The sequence below is a fragment of the Malus sylvestris genome, chromosome 17 (assembly GCF_916048215.2).
Source record: "Malus sylvestris chromosome 17, drMalSylv7.2, whole genome shotgun sequence".
NCBI classification, from domain to species: domain Eukaryota; kingdom Viridiplantae; phylum Streptophyta; class Magnoliopsida; order Rosales; family Rosaceae; genus Malus; species Malus sylvestris.
In genome coordinates this window covers 9,629,214-9,656,522 of record NC_062276.1, presented here as the reverse complement: position 1 = coordinate 9,656,522, position 27,309 = coordinate 9,629,214, and the positions used below count along the sequence as shown (strand labels likewise).

At 36.4% G+C, this 27,309-nt stretch overlaps 2 protein-coding genes across 3 annotated transcripts; both read left to right on the top strand.

The window, feature by feature from the left end:
* The first annotated feature begins 787 nt into the window (after positions 1-787).
* LOC126611695 (heat shock protein 90-6, mitochondrial-like) lies at positions 788-6,996 on the top strand. Its single transcript, XM_050280074.1, has 20 exons — positions 788-1,051; positions 1,419-1,604; positions 1,690-1,763; positions 2,084-2,209; positions 2,298-2,391; positions 2,466-2,549; positions 2,748-2,891; positions 2,989-3,102; positions 3,186-3,245; positions 3,361-3,435; positions 3,533-3,637; positions 4,275-4,415; positions 4,512-4,604; positions 4,691-4,768; positions 5,024-5,278; positions 5,382-5,484; positions 5,630-5,804; positions 5,899-6,004; positions 6,096-6,185; positions 6,535-6,996. Exons 1-20 carry the CDS (start codon positions 944-946, stop codon positions 6,742-6,744), a joined length of 2,421 nt encoding a protein of 806 aa, XP_050136031.1. The 5' UTR covers positions 788-943; the 3' UTR covers positions 6,745-6,996.
* Positions 6,997-7,875: 879 nt separating this feature from the next.
* On the top strand, positions 7,876-11,231 carry LOC126611257 (OBERON-like protein). Of its 2 annotated transcripts, none has more exons than XM_050279465.1 (3): positions 7,876-8,014; positions 9,067-10,224; positions 10,472-11,231. In XM_050279465.1, the coding sequence occupies exons 2-3, from the start codon at positions 9,090-9,092 to the stop codon at positions 11,062-11,064; spliced, it is 1,728 nt and encodes a 575-aa protein (XP_050135422.1). In that variant the 5' UTR covers positions 7,876-8,014; positions 9,067-9,089; the 3' UTR covers positions 11,065-11,231. The 2 variants fall into 2 exon arrangements, with proteins under 2 accessions (XP_050135422.1, XP_050135423.1); XM_050279466.1 differs by lacking the exon at positions 7,876-8,014 and adding an exon at positions 8,216-8,377.
* The last annotated feature ends 16,078 nt before the right edge of the window (positions 11,232-27,309 follow it).

Sequence of the window (27,309 nt, the reverse complement as noted above, 5' to 3'; positions counted from 1 at the left end):
CGTCAAATAAATTAATTACCATGAGAGGAAACGAGGGGAGGATTGAATACAACATGTATATACAAGAATTTCTCGTCCTCCACACCGTTACTGCTTACTCAAACGAGGGACAAAAGTACGAGTGCCTATAAGCGTGAGTGAATTGAACCACTCATCGAGAGGATTTTGGGATAAATTCATACAATCAGTCTGACTATTAAAAAAAAAGTTAATTAATAGATTTGGTTTGGTTCGATTTGAACCGGTTTTTTATACGCCAAAATTGTGAATGAAGCAATTGAGTCGGTTCGGGTTTGACCAGTTTTGGTCCACTCGATTTGGTCTGATTTTTCGATTTTTTTGTCCATCCCTAATAGGTAGGTATCAAACTCGAACTTATAGGAATGAATCCTAGAACTTTCACTAAACTTTAATACTAGTAACATGAGACTTTCTTGTGTGCTACGGAGTACCGAGTACTCTGAACATTTTAACCATTAATCTTTGTTTAAATATAAAGTTTAAGATTTAGTAGTTAAAACATCTAAAGTACCGAGAACTCTAAGGCACCCAAGAATTTTTGCTTGTGACGCAACGAAACATTCTTAAAAGCAACGATCTGCAAACCCAAGTACCTAAAAACACGACGATTTGCGTACTCGAAGGTTTTTATTTTCCTTTTTACAACGGGAAAATCTTGGACCACAAATGATCGGCCCAAACTGATCTGCAAACCCAAGTACACCTACTCAAAGTTACCAAAATACCCCTTTCATCTCCAGAAGCTTCCCAAACCCCTAACTCCATCAGAAACCCCTACTAAAACCCTAACTCCTCTCTCCCCCTACTAAAACCCTAACTCCTCTCTCCACACTCCAGCCCTCTCTCACTCACTCACAATCATCACACACACTCTCTCGATCTCTCTCGATCTCTTGGCCTTCATCCCTCCATCTCAACCAATATGCACAGGCTCCCACGACGTTCCGTCTCCGCCATCCTGCGCCACGGCGGCGCACGGTACCGGAACTCAGCGGCTCCTATCTCCTGCGCTTCTACCCACTGCAGTTCGGTGCGTTCTTCCTAACTCCACGGATTAGTTCTCGCAATTTGAGAAAATTATTAATAAATTCTGAATTTTTATGAGTGATTGTGATCGAAAATGTTGCTTCTAGAACTGGGTTATCTTTAATTTTGAACTTTAATTATAATATAGTTCTCAGTGAACCCTCACTTGTTGTATTGATAATTTTAGTTTGAAGGTGCCTTTTTTTTCTTTCTTTTTTTTTTTGTTCTACTGCTGCCAATTTAATTGTGTTCAGTCCAAACGTTTTGGCGATTCGATAAAAACAATTTCTTGTTAAGGTTTTGAAGTATTTCAATTAAAGTTTTCAAATTTTGGATGTGTTAGCTTACGTCGATATATAAAATTTGAGCAGGTGGGAGGGACTGATAGGCAAGTCAGATGGCACTCAGTGTTGGTCCCTGGGAAGTGTAACACTACCAATTCCGCAACTTTTAACTTGAAAAATGGCCTGTATTTCGGCAATCGGTATGAGTCCACTGCTGCAGCCTCTGACGCATCGGCCGCACCTCCCGCTGAGACGTACGAGTATCAAGCTGAGGTACTGGCATGTGACATTCGGGGATTTTTGAACTTTATTGTGAGGATTAATGGGTATTAAGTTTTGTTTTTCTTCATGGTGCCAGGTCAGTCGCCTCATGGACCTCATCGTTAACAGCTTGTACAGTAACAAGGAAGTTTTTCTTCGAGAGCTTATTAGGTATGCTTTTGCTAATTTGATGTTATGTAATATTGATCAATGGATATGCTTGTGTGTTGCTAATATTGCCACTTGTTTTCATTTGTGTTTACAACAACAACAAAGCCTTATCCCACTAAGTGGGGTCGGCTATATGAATCCTAGAACACTATTGCGCATTGTTTTGTGCCATTTCTTCTATTAGATCCAAGTAGTCAAAATCAAGACATTTAAGCTAACCCTAAAATGCCTTGGCATTCAAGAAATAGTTTTATGTTTGATTCTGGGTGGTCATAAGTTGTTTAGCCTATGTAATGCTGACAATATGTTCCTTTTTGTAGCAATGCAAGTGATGCATTGGACAAACTTCGTTTCCTCAGTGTCACACAGCCTGATCTTTTGAAGGGTGGAGGTGATCTAGATATCCGTATCCAGACTGATAAAGACAATGGGATCATCAATATCATGTAAGCCATCTGCTTGTTTCTGTCTTTGCCTGTGCTTAATGATTCTTGTTCATCGTATCAACAGTGTGGTCTTTTCTTTTGTGTGCAGTGATTCTGGAATTGGTATGACTCGGGAAGAGCTTATTGACTGTCTGGGAACAATTGCACAAAGTGGAACATCAAAATTCTTGAAAGCATTGAAGGTATACTAAGTCTTATTTGAATTTAAGATCCTGCGATTGAATTATTTTATATACTTACAAGTTTGTTTTATCAGGATAGTAAAGATGCTGGCAGTGATAACAATCTGATTGGTCAGTTTGGTGTTGGCTTTTATTCAGCATTCCTTGTTGCAGATCGGGTAAGTTCTTGACCAGAAAAACAACTTTTAGTTTGGTATTGGCTATAACGATGGGATAGTACTCCCATTCCCCAAGTTCCTCCTATGCTTTGTGGCTTCAACTTCCGTTTGGCTTTCTTTCTTTATTATTATTATTATAACCTTGCATATTGAAAATTTTCTACTGTGTGATTGTTATGTATTTCCTATCGGTTGCAGATTGTTGTCTCCACAAAGAGCCCAAAGTCCGACAAACAATATGTATGGCAAGGAGAGGTAAATGCTAGCTCTTATACAATTCAGGAGGAGACTGATCCCGAGAAGCTTATTCCCAGAGGAACCCGCATCACCTTGTATCTCAAGGTCAGTTAATAAAATTTTGCTTGCTTTGTGATTTCTTAAACCTTTTTGTACTAGACTGATCTCGAAGCTAATTCTTCGTCCGTCTACATACTTTCAGTGCGATGACAAAGGTTTTGCTCATCCAGAACGAATTGAAAAGCTTGTGAAAAACTATTCACAATTTGTTTCCTTTCCTATATACACTTGGAAGGAAAAAGGATTCACTAAAGAGGTAAGGGTTCTTCTCTATTGTACTTTTGTCATGGGTTTTGTTAAGTGATATTCTCTGGGAAACTATTGAGACTTTCAATTCAGGTTGAGGTAGATGAAGATCCAGCTGAATCCAAAACGGATGAACAAGATGAGAAAACCGAGGTATCTCACTCATCCAGTATCTTGATCAATCTTGGACTAATGTATTCTGCATAGTAGGAGATTCAGTGAAAATTCCTATTCATGACTAATGCAATGAATGAATTAACTTTCACAGAAAAAGAAGAAAACAAAGACTGTTGTTGAGAAATACTGGGATTGGGATCTCACTAATGAGACACAACCAATATGGGTGAGCCTCATCAGTTTCCTTTTCAGATGTTTACTTTGCCTTTTGTGGTAGCAACTTATCAGGAAAACTCATACGTCATCTTATTTGATGTTTACAGCTTCGCAATCCTAAGGAAGTCAATACAGAGGATTACAATGAGTTCTACAAGAAAACTTTCAATGAATACTTGGATCCACTAGCATCTTCGCACTTCACAACTGAGGTATTTGTTGAGAATGAGTTCCACATTAATGGAAGGAGGGATCTTGCATGGGCTTATAAGAGGTTGGGCTACTCACCATGTAGCCAATTGGTTTTATGGTGGAACCTCAACTTTTTTCATGGTGTCAGAGCCAGGTTGTCCCACGTGTGAGGCCAAACGGCCACACTCGCTCCACGTCACCCCGTTATGTTGTCCACATATTAGGCTTGAAAATTCGCCACACATGAGGGGGCGTGTTGAGAATGAGTTCCACATTGATGGGAGGAGGGACCTTGCATGGATGCAGAAGAGGTTGGGCTACTCCCCATATGGCCAATTGGTTTTATGGTGGAACCTCAACTTTCTTCAGTAGTAACGACTATTACTCCCTCATTAAAAAAAAAAAAAGTTTATCAACAAATGTTTTTTTGAACTTGTTTTGAAGTAAATGCTGCATATTTCTGTATCATCACATGATTTGTGCTTCTTGAGTTGGGTAAAAGTTATGTAGAATTGACGATTAAAGAAGTTCCTTAATAATGGCTATTTTGACAGCACTAGTTCCCTGAAGTTAGGATAAAATGTCTAATTGTTTGATTATGTACTCTTAATCTCATTTTTCTTTTGCTTTTAAGCTGAAAGAGGTTGCTATTTGCAGGGTGAAGTAGAGTTCAGGTCTATTCTCTATGTCCCAGCTGTTCCTCCCATGGGAAAGGATGACATAGTCAATCCCAAGACGAAAAATATAAGGCTTTATGTGAAACGGGTGTTCATTTCAGATGACTTTGATGGAGAACTGGTAAACAACACAAAAGATGTTTTTTCAACATAGTAATGCATCGTTCTCTTAAATGTTGCTTATTGGTTCTAATTGTTTTTACATTGGCCTGAGCAGTTCCCACGATATTTAAGCTTCATCAAAGGTGTTGTGGACTCGAATGATCTTCCACTCAATGTCTCACGTGAAATACTTCAGGAGAGTCGTATTGTGAGTACATCCACCTCACTCTCTTTTTAACCTTTAGGTCTAGTTAGTTTGTTAAACAAACTATTGTTTCTGTGATGTACTTGAAGGTACGGATTATGAGGAAGCGCTTGGTTCGTAAGGCCTTTGACATGATCCTTGGAATATCCATGAGCGAGAACAGAGAAGTATGTTTTTTGTTGCGTTTTCTTATCATTATTTTGTTTTTTTTTTTTGTACATTATTATAGAAATATGGTTCAAATTTCAGCATCTTGGCAATTATCACTTCTTGCATGTCTCCGTTTTCGTTCCTTAGCTGTAGATATGAGTCATATGACTGAATCCTGATCGTTGCCAGGCCATCTGCTCTTGCTACTAGGGCGTAGAGAATGATATCTTCGCTTAATGTTCTTTAAACACACCTATTTTTGTTTGTTGCAGGATTATGAAAAGTTCTGGGAAAATTTTGGCAAACACTTGAAACTGGGTTGCATTGAAGATCGTGAAAATCATAAGCGTATTGCTCCGTTGCTTAGATTTTTCTCTTCCCAGAGTGAGGATGTGATGATCAGCTTGGATGAATATCTTGAAAACATGAAACTTGAGCAGAAGGATATCTATTACATTGCTTCAGACAGTGTGACAAGTGCCAGGAATACACCATTCCTGGAGAAACTTCTTGAGAAGGACTTCGAAGTATGTATTGTCTCTCAATTAACTTGACGCTAATATATGATTATGTTCATTTTCATTCTGTTTTATGTATCCATGCATGATTTATGTTGTTCTATTGCTGTAGGTGTTGTACTTAGTTGATCCCATTGATGAGGTTGCCATCCAGAACCTTAAATCATACAAGGAGAAGAATTTCATTGATATTAGCAAGGAAGACCTGGATCTAGGTTGGTTCATTGGAGCCTTTTAAGTTGAACATTTCTATTCCGCTATGGATGGGTGGTTACTAATGTTCTTGCTTCTTTGATTTTATGCGTCCTTTGCTAGGGACGTAGCTGACAAATCTGATTTGTGTGATTGACATTTTTGCAGGGGATAGGAATGAGGAAAAAGAAAAGGAGATTAAGCAGGAATATGGCCAAACATGTGATTGGATTAAGAAGCGTTTGGGCGACAAGGTTGCCAGTGTTCAAATTTCAAACCGTCTTAGCTCGTCACCCTGTGTTCTTGTGTCAGGGAAGTTTGGCTGGTCTGCCAACATGGAGAGGTAAGAGGCTTCTGAATTGCTATTTATAACTTTTAGATATTAATGTGTTAGAACCTGAATGTTATCCTCTAAACTTTTGATTGGACCTTTCCAGGTTGATGAAGGCACAAACTGTTGGTGATACCTCTAGCCTGGACTATATGAGAGGCAGGAGGGTGTTTGAGATTAATCCCGAGCACCCGATCATTAAAAACTTAAATGTATGTTTGCACAAAGAAAGTGCCAGTTCCCATCATTTGAATACTTGACGGTTTTAGCAAGTTTGACAACACTTTTAACCCTGGTTTGTAGGCTGCAAGCAAGATCAACCCGGATGATGAGGATGCTATTAGAGCTATTGAACTTCTGTACGATACAGCATTGGTGTCAAGCGGTTTTACTGTGAGTATTCGTACTTGCTCTCTTTTTATAATTGCTCTCCAATATTTGTTGGGTTGAAACACAAAAATGCTACGCAAGACTATTACCCTCTAGGATTTTTTGCAGCCAATACTCGAAGATGTTTGACTTGCATGCTTGTTTGATGATGTTTGTGAGCGCCTAATGCGTTCACCTTGTAGGAATTATAAAGGGTCCAATATTTGTTGGGTTAAGACACAAAAATGCTACACACAACTTTTACCCTCTAGGAATTTATTGTTGCCAACACCCAAAAATGTGGATTTACATGCTTGTTTGATGATGTCTGTGGGCGTCTAACGCGTTCACCTTACACGTCTTGTGAATGCAGCCTGATAATCCAGCAGAGCTGGGTGGAAAGATATACAAGATGATGAGTCTGGCGCTCTCTGGGAAATGGTCCACACCTGCTGCCGAAATTCAGCAGCCCGAACCCCAACAACACAACCCCGAGATACTCGAGGCCGAGGTTCGGTACAACCACTCCGAGACGCTAGAGGCCGAGGTGGTTGAGCCTGTTGAAGCCGGCAGTCAGAAATGAGGGGCACAAAGCAATTTTCCCTTTGCTCTCTTTTTTCTCAAAATTCATTGGTGTAGGGACTCATAAAAGGCAGGACATAACTGTTAGGATATAACATTTGATGGAGCTATTGGCAAGAAATAAGGGAGCATAAAGCAATTTTCTATTTTTCTTACAAATATCAGTTGTAGGCTTCGGTGGCAGTGTTGATATATGGACGTAGGCTGTTTGCCTCAACTCTTAACTATGGGATTATTAATGCTTTTGTGATTATTCCTTTTTTTGTTCATCTTTATTTTTTAAGCATAATCAAATCGGATGGAGTTGTTATTTGCATTTTGAAAAGTTATTCTGCATTTCTTCTTTTAGAAACGCAAACGAGAATTTGTACATGACGGAGTGCGATTGTTATCATTTGTCGAAATAAAATCACCTCTCAAAAATAGGTTCAATACAAAGTAAATAATTGGCAAGAGATCATGTGTTTTAAATTGAGTTTGTAGTTTGTAACAATTAGAAGCATTTTAGAGTATCTTTACCAGTTAGTGGAAGGCAAGGGCAAATGCAACAATATTGCCCTCAAGTTCAAACAAACACACCTCTAAAATTCCAAATAAGCAAGGGTAAGTGGTGGGCCAACCACTGCCAACCCAAGCGCGCAGCCATCTCAAGCTACGCTTATTGCCTTAGGGCAAGTTGACGTCAGTGCCCATTTTATTTTTTTCTATCAAGCACATGTAACGCACGCCCGACTGAGGGAGAGTGGCCAACAAGGCTGCTGCGATGGACTTTGCTACTGCAGTTCAATCAGATCTATCCAACGGTAGGTACACGTGGTGCCATTTAAAGCCGTTGAGTTTCCAATTGCCAGATGATCTAGACTGTATAAACTTTACTAATTAACGTTGAAGTAGAAGTGATTTCGTAGTTAGATTGACTAAGATGTGGAAAAGGAAAAGCTTCTACAGCACGTTACATTTATTTATTTTTGTCAAAAATCTATATTTTATTCTGCATAGGCTATGTACAAAAGTCAAGTGGCCTAACTTTATAAAATGACCATTTTAACCTCACTATTACACGTGGCGTGAGGCAAGCAATTCCAACCCTAACGTTTGAAACTTGAAAGTCTTGACGTCCGGGTATAAAACTGCATTGCCCGTGCCAAGGGCAAAATGGGAAAACAATCCCTTAGTGGTAGAGAGACGAATAAAACTTCCCCAAATCTGTCTCTCCACGTCCGGTCTCTTTTGACTCCTGAGCAGCTGAATCTTCTCTCGGCCTTCTTCTGGTAAGCGTTCTCTCTCTCTCTCTCTCTCTCTCTCTCTCTCTCTCTCTCCCCTCTTTCTTCTGTTTGGTCGCCGAGAAAATACGGTGGAAAATGAAGGGAAATTCTTTTAGTTTCATTTGCTGCTCTTGATCTAGTAATTTAGAAAAACCCCCAGCACTGAAACAGGGCAAGTACTCGACTTGGGGTCGGTTCAGTGACCTTTGAAATTTACTATTTGTTACTGTAATTCTCTCTCTGTGCTGTGTGAGTCGTGGATTTGTGTCAAATTAATCACCAGGAGAAGCAGATTCAATGGAAGAGGAGGTTTTTTTTTTCTTCTGTGGAAAGTAAATAAATTTGGGGCTTTCTACTGTGTGGAAATTGGTAAAGGTCTGCCTTTTTGGTTGTGTGTTTGTGAAATGTTCTTGTGGCTTGAACATTATTTCGTTTCGAAAAATTGGGAATTGGAGACTTGTTGACAGTTGAAATTAGTTTAAGATTGTTAATGTTATGGACAGAGGAAAGCTTGATTGGCAGTATTACTTTGTTCAATTTCAGTAAAAATTAGTTCTTTTTGACGAATACTTCATCAGAATCATTTGTTGTGAATTTTCTTTGCCTCGATACTAGCTGAATAAGAATAGTAATTGTAATTATAATCTCTTGTGAGAATTTTTTATTATTAGTATCAGCATTCAATCGATGCTGTAGAAACTAGATGATATGCTTCTCATAGCATCTTGCCTAATCACAATAAGCCAATTGAGTTTCATGTAATTGAAAACGCTCCTAATCTTCTTACCGATATTTGCAATTGTTTATGTGTGCATGCACATGTTTTCTTTTGGCGGTGGTGAATGGGTTTTGTTTCTACTCAACAAGAAGAAATCGTCTTGTAACAAGTTCGTTTTGAAGAAATTTAACCTCACTATTTGGTTGTTATGGAGGATACTTCTTTGTTCCTGGACATTACTCTTGTCAGATATCAGAATATGCGTTCGTCATTATAGCTTTCAAAAGATTTCAAGTTTTATGGTACTGAATACTGATAGGTGATACTTCCTTTGCCGCAGTTGCAAATAAAGGGAACTGGTGGATGGGTACATCATCTGGTTCCAATACTCACCAACAGCCTTCATCAAGAATGCTTCCTCCACGTCAGCAACCACGAGCGGGGGGATTACAAACCTCACTGTCCCTTGTCTCTTCAGATCCTCGGCTGTCCCCAGAAGAACCCAGATCAAATTCTGATCACAGACGCGAGTCCCCTACCGAGAGTGCCAGTTCTCAAGAAACCTGGCCTACTGCTGATGTGATAATGGCAAAGAAGATGGAGAATGGGAAAGCAGAAAATGATTGCCCTGAACAATCAGTCATTCGCCGTCTTTCCAGTGCTGATAAGATATCTCTTCGAGAAATAGCTGGAGAGCGAGTTGATATAATCGCTGAAAAGATGCATCACCTACCCGACGAGTTTCAAGAAGAATTGAAGAACAACCTCCGGGTCATCCTCGATGGGAATGGAGGTTCACAGCAGCGAGAGGAAATTTTTATTTTGCAGAAGCTTGTTCAGAGTAGAGCGGACTTAACAGCTAAGACATTGATTAGAGCACACAGAGTGCAGCTTGAAATCCTTGTTGCAATAAATACCGGGATTCTGGCATTTTTGCATCCAAATATCAGTCTTTCTCAAACTTCCTTAATTGAAGTTTTCGTGTACAAGAGATGCAGGAATATAGCATGCCAAAACCAGATTCCTGCTGATGATTGTACCTGTGAGATATGCACGAAAAGGAATGGTTTCTGCAATCTTTGCATGTGTGTAATCTGTAACAAGTTCGACTTTGAAGTTAACACTTGCCGCTGGGTTGGTTGTGATTTGTGTTCGCATTGGACTCACACTGACTGTGCGATTCGTGATGGACTAATAAGCATGGGACCCTCCGGTAAGAGTGGAGCAGGGCCATCCGAAATGCTTTTCAGGTGTCGAGCTTGCAATCGAACATCTGAGCTATTGGGCTGGGTCAAAGATGTTTTTCAACACTGCGCTCCTGCCTGGGACCGGGAATCTCTGACAAGGGAGCTTGACTTTGTTAGTAGGATTTTTCATGGAAGTGAAGACCCCCGAGGGCAAAAACTCTTTTGGAAGTGTGAGGATCTCAAAGAAAAAATAGAAAGTGGACTTGCAGAGTCGACAGCAGCCTGCAGAGCAATATTGATGTTTTTCCAAGGTACGTAATTTTTTTAAGCGTTTTATTTTCCTTTCCGCGTGGTGTCAGATTCAGTTTGCTTCTTAGGGAAGAAGATGTATTATGGTACTGTCAAGTCTTATGGAATAGGATTCCACTCCAACTATAGGACAATTTTTTTTTGAATTGTGGGTTTTGTTGCAGTGTTTGCATACTGTAGTATGTTGTCGTACTTTTATTTTTATCTTTAATCTATTTTGTCCTGATTTGAAGTATTTTCTTGATGAAGAGCTTGAGGGAGATTCTCCAAAGAGTCTGGAAAACGGGGAAAGTGGACGGCTAATAGCACCACAGGAGGCTTGTAATCGAATCGCTGAAGTGGTGCAGGAGGCCATAAGGAAGATGGAAATGGTTGCTGATGAGAAGATGAGAATGTATAAGAAATCCCGAATGGCTGTTGATGCTTGTGACAGGGAACTCCAGGACAAAGCCAGGGAAGTCCAAGAGCTAAAGCTTGAGAGGCAAAAAAAGAAGAATCAAATTGAAGAGCTGGAGAAAATTGTGAGGCTCAAACATGCAGAGGCTGATATGTTCCAACTCAAGGCCAATGAGGCAAAACGAGAGGCTGACAGGCTCCAGAGGATCGCTCTTGCCAAGTCAGATAAATCAGAGGAAGAATATGCCAACAGTTACTTAAAACAACGGTTGAGTGAAGCCGAGGCAGAAAAGCAGTACCTTTTTGAGAAGATTAAACTGCAAGAGAGTTCGCGAGCATCCCAGAACGGTGGTGGCGGCAGTGGTGACCCTTCGCAGTTGCTTATGTACTCGAAAATGCATGATATGATGCCAAACGAACGCCATCCTTTCAGAAAAAATCCCTGAGGAACGATTTCTTGTATGTACTGTATTATTTTAACTTCAACAGTAGTAATTTACTTTCTTTCGTGAACTAGTTTGAACGCGGTGACGCTCTTGTTTAATTTGACATGTGTGCCCTGCGGGCATTTTTACTGCATCTATATATTTATGAAGGTTGATGGTTAAAGCAATTTGTTATATACTTGCATGTCTCAGTGGTTGTTTTGGAGCTGATTTATTTGATGCATATCTTTCTGTTGTTAGAGAAAATCAGGCAGTAAACAGAATGAGGTCCCTTATTGTTTTCTTCGTTGCATTGTTTACCTCATGAAGTGGACAGAAGTTAAAACTCCGTCGACCATTTATCCGAACATAACTGAACTTGCTACAAGTGTACTCGTAGATGAGTGCGGTGACTCTTCTTTAGGTTGGTGGCCGGAGAGGCGTTATTTTCTTTCGGTAAACCATGAAACCGGGAGCATGGAGATTGATGTGCAGGGTTACCGGAATGACCATGAAAGTTGTGGAACGCCATAGCCGTGGTAATACCATGACACCTACTTGTAGAGCTTACAGAGACATTTGGAGTGACAATATTGGCATTGTTTAAGAAGAGAGGCCTGATCTTCTGGACTTGGTGATGCTGATGATCTTGCTGGGGCTGTTTGAGGGAACCAGAGTTCCATTCGGAAAATGCAGCAGATGCCTGATTTATGATTATGCGGTCAGTATTAAATGGCTGAGGATGAACTCTAGACGCAGCAGTTGCTTTTATTTACGATCTTAAGGAGGATAACAAATTCATGGTAAGACCGAGTTCTCATGTCCTCCATGGCGCCTGCAGATCGGTTTGGTTGATCGGATTTGCAGGCTTAGAACCTCCAACTGCAAATAGTAGAAAGATGCAGAACCAGAAAGCCATTAGTACAACTTTGAGTGTGTTTTAAGCTGCTGAAGTACAGGGATGGTATTATTTGTTTGTATTTATTTTGGATAGAAGATAAATGAGATAAGGAAATCAAACTCGAGACCTCGAGTGCAGTGATGATGTTTCTTTAGGCTGCTGATGCAGAGGGCTGGTATTAAATTTATAGTTTGGTTTGCATTTCATGCTTTCTGAACCAGCAACCAAAGATGGATTGGTGAAATGTTTGGGTACATGCTTTTTGTTTTGGGGTTTTAGTTGGAAGGTATTTTATGCATGGGCGTGTAGTATATCTCCATTTTTTTCTTTTCCTTACATTGTTTTTCACTATTTTCTCTCCATTTATTGTGCCCAACTGCTTTCGAAAATGTTTGTATTATTAATTATATGGTGAGTACCGCCTAAAAATGTTGCACAAATACCTGTCCAATCTTTAATTACAGGGAATAACTTAATTGCAAAGATGTGTATTTTTTGTTCTATGATTGATTGATACGTTTACTTACAAGGAATGAGACTATAAAGTACAAATTCTCTATTTACACACGCAACAAATAAAGGAAAATATCCCAAAATGGAACAATTTCTTAATCTTGTGACAGAAATAGGACAAACCAGTCATGCACAAGCCATGCACACCATGCACAAAACTGAAATGACTAAAATACTCACATATAAATGAGTTATTCCTCACTTTCTCTCCCCCATTTTCTAATTTCTCTCTCTTCCTTCCTCTTTCTCTCTTCTCTTACTTTCTCTCTCTCTACTCTCTCTCCCTTTCTAAAATCTCTGAGCTCAGATTTCGAAGAAATGGAAGTCCAAAGAGAGGTGAGAAGAGTGAATTGGATTTTTAGTTCACCTCATACCTCTGGTTTCGAACAAAGAGATGCGAGAGAGAGGTGAGAAGAGTGAGTTAGATTTTGTACCATATTTTCTATTTTGGTCGATAAGTTCCATTTTTTCTTGCAACTGAAGCTTCGTCAGGCATAGTAAGGTAGGGTGTTTAGTTCCAAGTTTCTTCATCAATGATTTATGGAATAAATGGGTTGTTTGTAAGATGAATTAATACTTAGAAGTTAAATTAAGGCTTGTGTTTCATGTTGGGGCGTAAGGGTTGCGGAATAAATTTCAAGTTTTGAAATGGTACAAGCTTACAAGATTGGGATGGAACAATTTCTGATTCAACTGTTTAATTGCATAAATTTGTGAAACATTTTCTGTATTGTGCATGTGGTGTGCATATGGTGTGCATGACTACATCTTAATATGAGAAGCGGAAATGTTCATTAGTTATGATGCACGTATGTTCTGCCTCATAATTTAGCAAGTATGACCACAACCTAATTGGTTTCAGCAAAAAACAAAATTAAGAAAAAACGTAGATGACATTAAGGGTCATGCGTGTCTGTGAAATAAAGACAACGAGTATCATATTTTCCACATGCATGGTTAAGAGGTGGTTGATATACGTAACAAAACTTTTCAAACTGTCACTGTAACCTTATATACATAATAATTATGTTTTAAGTATCCACTATACCAATATGTTGCAGTTAAAGTTTCTCTCATTCTGTGCATATCATGTGCATATACGGTACATATTATGTGCATGTGATGTGCATATAGTTTATTATGTGTAGATGGTGCGTATTTACATTTTTGATACTTTTCCCATTAATGTAGTTTACTACTTTTTCCTTTGATTCAGAAGCAGACCCTGCAAATACAAAAAAAGCGAACGAGTTCATGAAACAATTTCCTTTGATTCAATTGGTTTCTTTTGTGCCCATTCAAACTGCAATTTTTTCAAATCCTTGAAATATTTGAACCAAATTCAAATTAATAAATCTTCAATTCTTCATATAAAGTCTAGGGTCATTTATCTGATTGCGGCTTTTTTCTTACTTCGAAGAGAGAGCTATGAGCTATGAGTTTTTTTTGGTTGAGCTCAAATATGTGAGCATAACATGTGCATGTCATGTGCATGTCGTGTACATACAGTGTATGAGCGGGATTAAACGAAGAAAGTGAACGAGTACAGGAAATAATTTCGTCCATATCATTCTCACTTCCTCCTTTCCACTCTGATTTCTCTCTTTTCCCTCAAATTTATCTCTTCTCCAAAAGGCAACTGACATTTAATACGTTTTTTCATTTAATTGTAGCAAAATCAAAATTGAAGGATTTGGATCTCCTCCAAGAAACACCAAACCGATCACTTAAACTTCAAGAATCCATCAATCAAAAAGCAAAATTAAGCAAAACCAGTTCACAAAACCTACAATTGAAAAGGTAAAAATCGAAGAAGATTAGTGGGTTAGAGTTAGAGCTCTTGTGCATATTCGAAATGTAGAGAGAGGAGAGAGAGAAAATGAGAAAGCTTGGATGAAGATGATGGGTGGGTTAGAATTCTTTGAACTAGAATTTCTCCCTCCTCTATGTTTCTCCCTCTACAAAATGAGAAATGAGAACTGAAATTTATGGATAACCTATTTATATGAGAGGACAATTTGGTCATTTCAAAGTGTAGGAAAAATCATATTTATGTCCGATTGTTATGCATGGCGTGAGCATGCTGTGTGCATATTTAAAATGTCCTATTTCTATCCCAAAATTAAAAAAATTGTCCCATTTCTATTTCTAAGTATTTCCCAAAATTAAATAAATAAGTGGTGTCTGGTGTTAAAAATGTGTCTTCCATTCCCAATTTAACAAAGTATTGTCACCAAAAAGCGATATGTTATCCAATACTTGAACAATTGATGAATAAATAATGTGGGGGACTGATGGCCAATGGGCCGGAATAAAAATCAAGCATAGCCCTATTTTTGGGCTATGGGCCTCCCAGTCTTAGGACCGGGATTTATCTAGCCCGATTTAAAATGGGTTTGTTTTGGAGGTTTGGACCTTGCATTTTAAGCCCTGAGTCGAGTTTAGGTCTGGTCTTAAGCCCAGTTCTTAGGCCCGGCTTGATATCACTTAATGTAATTTAAAATACTTTTGAATTTTCTTTAATATAATTAACTTTTTTTCAATACTTATATAAACTATCGAAGACTCGAGCTGACGAAACCATTCAACTGGATAAGAAGGGGGCTAAAAAAGAGAAAAAAATGATATTTGTTAATTGATTGTATTAACCATAGAAATACCTTAATTGGTATGGTCATTGATAACTAATATAATTAAGACGTACTAAATTTAATTCTTATCAATATTACAAAAAAATATTTAAATGAAAATGATTAAAGAGCTAAACATTGGTGCGGGCTGGGAGGCCCGCTCGTAGGCCCAAATTTCTTGACTAGTGGACTAGCCTACGCCTTACTTCTTTGTCAAAGGCCCGATTTAGGCCGACCTAACTTTTCCCTAGGGCCCAAAATTTTAAGGTCGGGTAGGGATTGGGCCTTGACTTCTTAGAACCGGGTCAAACCGGCTCAACCCATCTTACATGTCTAATTAGGACATTTCTCTTCAACTCATTGTATCTCAGATAACAAACTCTTATGTTCTCCTTAGTGTAGCTTAAATAATAATATTACTTATAATAATTAAAAAATAAAATCGTGAATATCATCTTCATCATAAGAAAATGCCAAGCTTTAAGCTTCAATTTGGCTGCATGACAAGGATTGAGTTTGAAGCTAAATTTTGACCAAAGAAATATATAGGTCCATCTACGGCCCAAGTCGACAACAAATGGTTACCCACCCACAGGGCTTTACGTTTTGTTCGGATCATGATGTCGTACTGAGCTCCAACCCTTTCTTTCCTTCTCTCTCTATCTCGGTCTCGATTTAGCATCATATATCAATTTAGAGAACATTTGTATTGGTTGTAGTGCAGATTAAGGAGCCGCTCCCCCATGCTGCGACTGCGGAGGTGGGGGCTGCCGCCTCCCTTGGTTTTTTGGGGGAAGTATCCCAATTCTTTTTTACATATGATCCAAATAGTTGAGGTCAGAATTTGAGAATGTAATTTACAACCTGGATAAGAACAAAAATGACCCAAATAGACAAGTCGACTTTCAACATTAACATATTGAAAGACTTCATAAGGTTATTATGGTACAGTAGCATTTGTGGATTTAAGTTTCTATTTCTTTGTCTTTGGATTGATTAAATTTGTCACTTTGATTTGATCCTCCGTATTAAGCGAGTGCAATAGAGTTGTCAATTCTTCTAATGTATTTGCATGACTAAAGAAAACTTCTATAAGATCATCATACCACGTCATCATGTTGATGGATGATGATATGATTAATCGTTTGGATAGCTTTGTTATTATAAATAGTAAATTTAATTAGGAAAACTAATGAAAAGGGCTTGAAAACTTTGAGTTTTAATGATAATGACAAAATAAAGGGTAAAGTGAATAGTAACATGATTGACTTTTTAGTGTAAAAATGTGGCTTTTCGTTAAAGTGAACAGTACCGGGTACTTTTCGTTAAAGTTCCCTTAATTAGGAAAACTAAGTATTAATACACCGTGTTCCTTGAGTCATACAACTTCAACATGGGTACATAGGTTTCATTTGGGCGTTAAGATTATATTGGAATGGCATTGGGATTATATTGAAATGGATAACCGTCTGAATTCAAGGCATATTAAGGATAAATGAAAATGATTTTTCATTTTTGCTGGGATTCGAAAGGGATTAGACATTAAAGAAACTTGTCTCTAACTTGATCAAAAGAAAAGAGTATCACGAACCAACAAAATTACAAACGAAAAAGGTATCCTCCTATAAAATTGTATTCTAAAAGTTGTTCTTGTCAATAAAAGAATTGTTTCAAATTTAATAAATAAATGGAGTATGCATTATTTGTAATAGCTTTAATTAATTAATACTTAGTATGAAATAATGAAAGATGGATTGGCTCTGGCTGGCTGTAACGTGAAATTTAGAACAATATTACTCATTACCTGAAAAAGCTATTCGGACATTCTTTTGTCCACGGAAATCCCTCTATTTATCTGAAAATTAATTAATTTCTTCAAATGAAAGTCACTTCAAATTAATAAAAAATAATTGCAAGAACACATCATATAATTACATGGATTGGCGGATGTTGTAACCTTAATATTTTATTTATGAGTAAATTACATATTAACCTCTTAGGTTTGAGGTCTATTACAACCCCATACAACATCTTTAAAACATTTCACTTTCATACCTCAAGTACTATTTTATTTCAATATAATACATCCGTTAGATTTTCCATCCATTAATCCGTTAAATGCTGACGTGGCTGACACATTTGTGCCACGTGGCAGCCAAATGTCTGCCACGTGGCAAAAAAAATTATTTTTTATTTTTTAAAAACCTGAATCTTCAACAAAAAAAAAAAAAAAAAAAACAGCCAAAACCCAGTTCGTCTTCCCCACCCGAGCACACCCCCAACCCAGAATCCCATTCCCCCACCCTCCCCCGCTGTCTTCACCTCCCCTCCCATCCAAAAAACCCAGTTCGTCTTCCCCACCCGAGCACACCCCGTATTTCAATTTCATATAGCTGCGTCGGATTCACCAACAAAAAATTGGCGGAAGGGAAAATTCCTTAGGGGAACAAGTTGAGTAGCTTTCTCTCCGGTCCAACGGCATAAGACTACGGCTGTTGATCTTTGAACCCACTCTCGAAGCACGTGGTGACGCCAGACTCATCCGAGTTCATGGATGGGGTTTCCAGTCGTCGGGTCTTCGGTTTGGGCTTGGGTTTGAAAGACAGGGTCAGGGTCAATTGGAGATCCAGATCTGCGTGTTGCTGGAGTTGAAGTAACTTGGTGGAGGACTCGTCGGCTGCAACGGATCGCTTGCATTTCGGCGATGAGGCCCTGGCAGACCAAGAACTGGTGAATCGAGAAGAGGAACTGGAGTTGTGACTTGGATCTCGAAGCCTCCACATGTCCATAGAGATAGTGATGATGCCGACATCAGCCTCGGAGGCCTCGTCAGGAGTGGACGCTCCGCTGAGGAGCTTGGGAATCGGCCGGATTGTATTGCCGCATAGGACGGTCTCAACAATAGCCAGGTTTGAAAGACTTTTTTTTTTTTTTAATTGGGATTCTGGGTTGTGTTTGGTTGCTGAGAAAATGATAGAGGGTAAGGGGAAAATTTTGGATATTTTAGTTTTTTGGTTTTTTAGTTTTGCTGGGTTTTTGAGGATTTGAAATTGAATGGGTAGGCTTTGCATATTCTTTCGAAAGACGTGTGTTTGGTTAGAGGGAAATTGAGAGAAAATGGGTAGGAAATGTTTGGATTTCTTTGTGTTCTGTTGAGTGGGAAAATTTGGAACTTTTCCAATTTTTGGCTTCTGGGATGGAGATTGACGGATTTGGAGCAAGATGGAGATTGAAGGTTGCGGGGTAGGCTCGGGTGATGGGGGATGGGAGAAGGGGGTGGGTGTAGGGGTGGGTTCGGTACGGTTACCGTACCAAAACCCTTGTACCAATTACCATACCAAACTTTCGGTTTGGTAAAATCTATTACCACTACCATACCAAACTTTCGGTATACCGAAGTTCGGTATTGCCAAATGTTCGGTTGGCATGGTATGACAATGGTAATTGCCACTTTGTTTTGGGACAAAATTTGATTTTGCTTTTTTAACCCAATTCAAGGGCAAAACTTTTTTATTGTACCTTTATCTCATACATTGTAGCCTAAATTCATCTATTATTCATCATTTACAATTCACACACACAATAATTCAAATGATGCATCAAGATTCATGATGAAAATTAAGCTTGCAATCCAAATAGAAGTTACGAACCAAAACAAATAGAAGTTCCCCCCATGCTAAAGATCTTCTCTATCCTCCATTGGTTCAAACACACCTCTAGAACTTTCCCAATGTCTTCTCCCTTATGACCCGTGATCTTTATGAAGTTTATGATCCGTTTGTGCAACTTTCATTCACTATCCATGAAGTGAGCGGTAACTACCATGTAGTTAATGTTTTGTACCGATGTCCAAGTATCGGTTGTGATACTTACCTTTTGATTATGCATTGCTTCAAATAACTTAGACTTCTCCAATACATATAAATCTCACACATTGGCCGCAATCTTCTTCCTATTTGGAATCTTGAACCAAGGTTGAGCCTCTTTCATCATATCAAATTATTAGAATATTATAAATATGTGTTATATAATAATATATTATATAATTTATAAATTATATATTATATTATATGTTCGGTACGGTAAGGTAATACCGTGGTAATGATATCCATTACCAATACCGTACCAAGAAATTTCGGTACGGTACAATACCGTACCATTACCGATTGGCACAAAAAATTTGGCACAAAATCGGTATGGCACGGTTGGTAATTCGGTTGGCACAGCAATTTGGCAAAAAAATCCACCCCTAGGTGGGTGTTGAGGGGATGGGCTCTGGTGGAGCGAAAGGGACTTTTGGGTTTTTTATTTTTATTATTATTTTTTAAAATTTTATATTTTTCTTTAATTAATTATTCTAATATTTTAAATTTTTATTAAGTGTTTATCCACATGGCATAAATGTGTCAGCCACATCAGCACAAATAGGGATCTCATATTTGCCACGTCATCACTTAACGATTAACTTAACAGAATTTTTAACGGTTGTATGATATTGAAATAAAATAGTACTTGAGGTATGAAAGTGAAATGTTTTAAAGATGTTGTATGAGATTGTAATAGACCTCAAACCTGAGGGGCTACTATGTAATTTACCCTTTATTTATTTATTTGTTATTTGTTTTTAAAGGGACTAGCTAGTGGTTGGTGGCTTTGTCACAGTAATTCATCTTTTCGGGGATTGGAAAGACTCACATAGACAATTCAGTTTTTACCTGACCACCAACCATTGTGTGATTCACCAATGCCATAAGTTAAACTCAGAATGTGTCACGTAAAATACTGGTCTTGAATTTATCCTCAACCACTCCACCATTCCATGGTGGTTTAAAAACAATTCGGACATGACATCAACTGGGAAAGAGGCAATTTTTAAAACAATATATGTATATATGTATATTAAAATCAGTTGGGAAAAAAGCAACTATGAATTTCTATAGATTATAACCATAGGGTGACATTTATATTTGATATGGGTAGGTAGGTAGCATGAAATTTTAATTTATAGTTTGAGTTGTTGGAAGAGTTTGAATTGTTTGAATAGTTTTGGAGACAACTAAAATTAATCATTGATAAATGACTGAGTAAACAACCAATGCACATAAAAAGGTGATGGGTGTATGAATATATAAGTTGAGAAAATAAATAGTACTGGTGAGGAATAAATATAGGGAACTTTAATAAAAAGCTTTTCGTATTATTCATTTTAACGAAAAACTACATTTTTACAATAAAAAATCAATCATGGAATTATTCAATTTACCCTTTACTTTGTTCTTATCTTTAAACTCAAAGTTTTCAAGCCATTTTCATTAGTTTTCCTATAAATTATAAGGTGAGGTTTGTAACATCAAATTATACTTTCTTTTTTTAGTACATCAATATTTTTACATTAGTGGAGTTCGGCACCACACAATGGGTAACCTAATTTGGTATCGAATTTTCCATTCACGAGATTCGAACCTAAGACCTTTTATTTCTAAGTGAAGAGGAATACCACCAGACTGTAGTACTAAGTGGCAATAACAAATTATACTTATATTTCATAGTTCAACTATTTAAATTCAATGTTACAAGGTATAACCAATTCATTCAAAGTGCTACATACGTATATATAATCAGATTGCAAAAGTTTTAGCTGGGTTTTAGAATCAGTTTGGGACAGCTTTTAAAGTAACAACCAAAAACACATCTCTGACTATATTTTTGAAAAACTTAAAAAATACATTAGGCTAATGGAAACACTTTCTGGAGACACTGTTTTTTTTTTTTTTTTTTTTTCATGAAGCACTTCAAAATGTTTTTTTTTTAAGAAACACTTAGATTTTTAATAAAGACTTCAGTGTGCTCCTAATAAAAACACTTCTAACAGAAACGCTTATAAACACACTTCTTTTTTCTTCGAAAGCAATCTTAGACCTGTTATAAGCGTTTCTGCTAGTCGGCGGGAAAACTAGAAAACTGGTCGGAAACTGGGTAAACTTTAAACGTTCATAACTTCTTCAATACTTAACGAAATCAAGTGATTCAAAAATGAAAATCATACTTCTCGATGAGACGAAGAGAATGACATTTGACTGCTAACTCCCCGTGGTTTGGCCGGAAAACTACTTGAAAGTGGCTAACTCGAAGATGGTTAGCCACTTTCGAGTAGTTTTCCAGTCAAACCATGGGGAGTTAGCATTCAATAAAGATGTCATTCTCTTCGTCTCGTCGAGAAGTATGATTTTCGTTTTTGAATCACTTGATTTCGTTGAGTATTGATGAAGTAATAAACGTTTAAAGTTTATCCAGTTTCAGGTGAGTTTTCCAGTTTTCCCCCGGACCAATCACCTTTCAGGCTATTTTTCGGCCATCTCTGGCAACCATTGAGCTTCCAAATAGGTATAATCTTATTTTACACTTTCCTATCTTCATTTTGATATATTATGGGTCGAATTTGGTTAAGAAACGATTGAGTTACAAAGTTTTAAAAATTGCCCAAAGAGTTTTTAACGGAATGACCAAAATTAGATGGTGGACAATTTCAGGAACAATTTATATTGATTTTCAATCTTAGGAACCATTTCTGTTGATCGTTTAAATCTCCTGGACTATTTTGTATAATAACCATTTTCTTATCTTCCAACTTTACTTTGTGTGAGTGTCATTTCGTTAAATTTGTCTTATTTTTTTCATCAAATTTGAGAGTATAGTGGTCTATTCATACAAAAAGAAATCTTATTTATTTTAAAAAGCAAAGAGCTTTGCTCCTTAATGTTAAGGAGGAGTTTCTTCTCAAAATACTTCGTGGCATAGTCAAAAAATTTCTTACTTATAATAAGAACCACTCATAGTATAACTCACTATGTAAATATCAACTCTGCAATAAATCAATTAAAACTAAAATCGTTTAGTCAATCATCAAAGAGTTCCGATTATCCACACGAAATTATGTCAATAAGTGACAAAGTATTTTAAAGAAAAATTCCTCCTTAATCCTTGAAAAGCCAAGTCATTTTCTTAAGAAAATTCATTTTCTTATATTTTGGGTGAAACTCCTATTTTATCTTTCAACTTAATGAAAAAGTTGTCGAAGTATACGAAAATGACTACTGGTACAACAAATAACATTATTTGAGGACAAAAGAAGCTATTAATAGAGCTCATAGATGAAAATAAATTTGTCATATAAACCAAGGACCTTTGCTACAATTTAACCTTGTTTCTTTATGTCAATATTTATACTCTTTTCATATTATAACTCGTAAAATGATAATATTTTACGTTGCGGCATTTACAACATGGCCATAGAATTCTTAATTATAAAAACCAAGTTAAAGCATCTTACCTCATTATTTTAAATTGGCAAAAAAACTTTATAAACTAAAAGTCAACATCACCTTCCATTCGTATTTGTTTCTAGCGCAACACACACGGGTATTGCCACTCAAACACTCATAACACGAAATTACACAATTATCCTCAAACTTACACTAAAATAGCAAACGTTTTGGCCCAAGAAAAGAAGACTAGGAAGGCTTCCTTGGTAATTTCATCGGATAAAAAAAAAACCAGAAACGTGCTGTACATTTTGTCAGGTAGTAAATTGGGTTTGTCTGTCGGGTCAGCCTTAAGTCATACCAAACAGAAACGTTTGTGGGACCCGCTTACGACGTTAATGACGTGTCGAGCCGAGATTCTTTCCCGGGTTTTTCTTTGGGGGGGTTTTGATAGGGTGCGGGCAAAAGTTGGGGTTTTGTCAGAAGCAGCTGTCGTGGCCCCCACCTAATTCGTCACGACACTCGATGATCTAGCTCAAAATCGGTGCCGAGGATTTGGAGTTTGTCGCCTAGTACGCCGCTAAGGCCACGTTTGGTTGAGTAACCAAGTAAATAAAATAACTCCCTAGGATATATTTTATATTTTTTCTCATGTTTTTGGTGAACCATATAAAAGTTGAAAAAAAAAGATAACTAGAAGTGTAATTGTTAGTAATTTTTTTAATAGTTCGGATTACTCAGTAATATGTTAGAATTGCAATCTAATAGATATATAGTCGGACGATCCAGTAATTTGGATGTTGAAGACTTAACCTTGTTATATTTTTTTATAAGACAATATTATAAACTACTCTAACTTATAAAAAGATCAGAATTTGTTGCAAAGAGATGAATATCTTGTCCTAACCAACTAGGTTAAGTCACGTCCGCATTATCATTCATATTTTAATAATCACTTTTCCCGTATGGATAATACAATCTATAAATCCACATAATAAAGAGAGAAATAATACAATCTAGAACAAAATATGAAATTGTATAATAATATATAAATTTATATTCTTTTGCTAATGCTTCATGTAGTGTATGATGATGATGTTTATTGTTCTATTTATTATTGTTGTGAGCTTAAATTTGGAAACTTGTATAGTAGTGGATAGATACAAATATTCAAATTTAAACTCATCTAATGGTAATAAGTACTGTGGTGAACCTTGCTATCATTTGAGGGTGATGATTAGAAATTGTTATACACATATATATATATATATATATATATATATATATATATATATATATACATATAACACGAGAAATGTTAAGGCGGCCCTTTGAATGTGTGACCCCGTTAGTGTAAATAATATTGTTTGTTAAAAAAATAGAAAAAAATAGAAAAAGAATAAAAAAAAACTCTAGTTAAGTTTTCACATTAAATGTTACTTTTTCAAATTTAAAAAAAAAATTAAAAGTTAGGTGAAATGACACGTAACAGATGATTAAGTGTATGATAAGCATATACCATAAATTATAAAGGCTTTTTAGCCAAAATGGTATTTGAAATTTGCATAACTTCTCACTTTGGTCCCTCAGATGTTAAATCAATATAAGTGATCTCTAAGATTGTTCACCATCAACTATTTTGGTCATTCCGTAAAAATTATGTTAAATAAGGATCAAAATAATAAAAATACCCTCAATTGAACAAACAATTGGCCAAAATAATTTGACAAAAAATAGAGGGTATTTTTGTCATTTACTCTTATTTAATGGAAAATTTTCATGGAATGACCAAAATGATTGTTGATGGACAATCTCAGGGACCACTTTTATTGATTTCAAATTTCATGGAACAAAGTGAATAGTTATACAAATCTCAAATATCATTTTAACTAAAAAACCAATTATAAATTATGGTGGTGGGAAAAATGCTCCCTTAAAAAAAGAGTCTAATATGTCTCATAAGTTTAGGTTACCTAGGGAAAAAGAAAGGTGAGAAATGAGTAGGTTAAAATGATTAAGAAGAATGCCCATCAAAGTAAATCCTCTTTGGGAGAAGAAGAATACATTAGACATGGACTCATAGCGGTGGTGGGTCTAAAGTCCAAGTTGAATATCTCAAGTAATAATTGAGACTTTAAAATGTGTTGCCTATATATATATATATATATATATATATAATGTTGTGGCCCATAGAAAGAGGCATTTCTTAGATATGTTCTTTGTGGTTTTCTGTCACTATAACTATAAGCTAAAAGAAAAGTGAAACAAGATAAAAACAGTCAAGCACTTGATGCCATTGTGTCAAAGTGGCTTCAAGAATCTTTCTTCTTCTTCCTTTTTTTTATTTAATTATATTTTAATCCTCATAAGGACGTTTGGACGTAAATATAACTCTCATACACAAACTCTCAGCCGCTCACTTGTGAAAAAATAATGTGCAGACAAGAATTTCTATACCTAGCTTACATCCCATGCTGTTTGAACTAGGTATTGTAGCAAAATAATATTTTTAATAAATATATTGCTAATTGTGAGATTGAATAAATCACGAAGAAAAATGATAATCATACATTTTTTCTTCTCTTGGGCTCTTACACATTTGTTTTTATTTATAGCTATCAGATTAAATAAATAAAATGGTATTAAACAACAAACATGATTGAACATGAATATATGCGGAAAACCATAGTACATGTGGTTATCATTTCTCAATCATAAAATAAAGGAAAGCATGAGCCAGCTTTTGATATTTGTAATCTATGCAAAAAATATATCCAAAAATTGTTGATATTACACAAACGAGCATACCTTTTGTTGAACAAGATATCAAACGGGGAGCAATTGATGCCTGACCTTAGATGGATCGGTAAATGTTTTTTATCACTTGAGTTAAAAGACCTAAATTTCAAAACAAACGAAGCCAAAGAAAGAGATAAAAAAAAAAAAACAATGGTGCCGGAGAAGAGAAATACAAACTGAGGTGAAAAGAAGGTAAAATAAAATGGACAAAGTCAATGCCTAAAAAAATATCTTATGTTGTTCACTTCCATAGATAAAATTAAAACCCATGATGTCTGGCTGTTTACTCTAAAATATATACTACCGCAACAATACAAAGCAAAAAAAGTGGGGGAAAGAGTTGTACAATAAAATATGGAAGAGTTTGATGACTTTGAGCTCGTTTAGAAATACTTTTAGAATGACTGAAAACGTTTTTTGTGAAATCAATTTTGAGTTCCAAAAGTACTTTAAGTGTTTCTTGAAAGAAACACTAAATACGTGCTTCTTGCAGTCAATACTTAAGAGTACTTTTTCGAAATCCACTTGAATTTTTACTAAGAATTTGATTTAAAACAACATTTCATTTTTAGTTATTTTAAAAGTATTTTTAAACGGGTTTTTTTTTTCTCTGTTAATTTGTTGAGTCCCGACTTTGTCACATGATTATATAGACCCTATCAATACTTAAGTAAAATAAGGTAGCTTCTAAAGATGGTCAAACTAATTAAGGTTTTAATTTAATTGATAACTTTAACTCTAAATATAAACTAGTACAATCTAATCGATAAATTTAAGACATGGTTTTTTGTTTTAATCAAATTGGTTCCATTAGGTACCATTTGGTACGCAGACGGGACGGAACAAGATGGAACAGATGATGTAAATATTGAAAAAGATAAGGAGAAATTTTGTCATAAAATGTTATAAATTTGTGTTCCACGGATGTGGAACGGATCGTTCCAGGAAGTAGAGATGGAACGAAAAATAAGCTAAATTTCTTCCCATGAAACAACCCGTTCCACAGCTTTTAGACGCATCAAATGTGGGACGGAACAATTCATCCCGTTTCGTCCCGTTCCGTCCCACGTACCAAAGGGTACCTTATATAACATTGGCGGGTAAGGTATATAGCCGACATACATTTTCATGTAGATGCCCACCTCATTAAAATATATAATTAATTTAATTGAGAATCTTCACACACATGGTGTACCCATTACCTCATTCCCCGAGTAATTGCCCTTTTTTTTTCTTTCTAAAATACTAGCGTCACACAATTTATTTATTTATTTTTGTATTTTCTGTGACTAAATAATGTGGACGGTAAAATAAACAATATTAGATCTTAAATTTCTAAATTTGTTTTCTTGTCTGTCATATTATTTCAGAGAAAAAAAAAGAACAGAAAATGAAAGAAGAAACTGGAAGTCTGAGTGGAAGCCTCTCTCTCTCTCTCTCTCTCTCTCTAATATATTGTAAGTCCGTATATCTGCATTTGCAGCAGTGAGCAGATCTCTTTAAACACTGAATGGTGGAGTCACTTTCAACTCTTACAAAAAAATTTTAAAAAAATATTAGAGTGATCAAAATTTTAGACCATTTTTTATTTTATTTTATAAATTACATGATATAAGAGTTAAGGTTTTAGAAAACTCTAGATGTTAGTCGGGCTACAGTCTTGGCGGCATTAGGCAGTGATAATGAGAACAATTGGCAGATGATTGGGCACTTTTTTTAATGATTTAAAGAAAAAATTCAACTATTAATCAGCAAATCATGTAGTTTATAAAAAATTATCTAAAAATTTGACGTCTTTAGCATCACTCAAAAGAAAAATAGAGTCCCCAAAACAGAAAAATAAAGGGGTATTGGAAAGGCTGTGTTATTATTACGGAATTGTTTATATTTTGGGTAATTTTGATGTTGGGCGTTTGTTTGCTTTTGCTTAACCTTCCCCCCACTGGATGATGAGATAATGATGTCTCCAAACCTCAATTCAAAATGCTGGACACCAGGCTTAATAGAGAGAATAAGAGAGTGAGTGTGGGTCCATATTCGTGCGTTTTTCAAGTCGTGTAATATGTCGTGTTCGAAATTAGTTAAACATTGTGATAATTGGTGCTATTTAAATTTTATAGATATCATGCGAGTTTTGAGTCATAGAACATGTTCAAAATCG

Coding starts and splice junctions, on each gene's coding strand:
- LOC126611695 (XM_050280074.1), top strand. CDS start 944: ATGCACAGGCTCCCACGACGTTCCGTCTCCGCCATCCTGCGCCACGGC. Junction 2,392..2,465: donor AATTCTTGAAAGCATTGAAG/GTATACTAAGTC, acceptor TTGTTTTATCAG/GATAGTAAAGATGCTGGCAG. Junction 3,436..3,532: donor ATGAGACACAACCAATATGG/GTGAGCCTCATC, acceptor TGATGTTTACAG/CTTCGCAATCCTAAGGAAGT.
- LOC126611257 (XM_050279465.1), top strand. CDS start 9,090: ATGGGTACATCATCTGGTTCCAATACTCACCAACAGCCTTCATCAAGA. Junction 10,225..10,471: donor AATATTGATGTTTTTCCAAG/GTACGTAATTTT, acceptor TTCTTGATGAAG/AGCTTGAGGGAGATTCTCCA.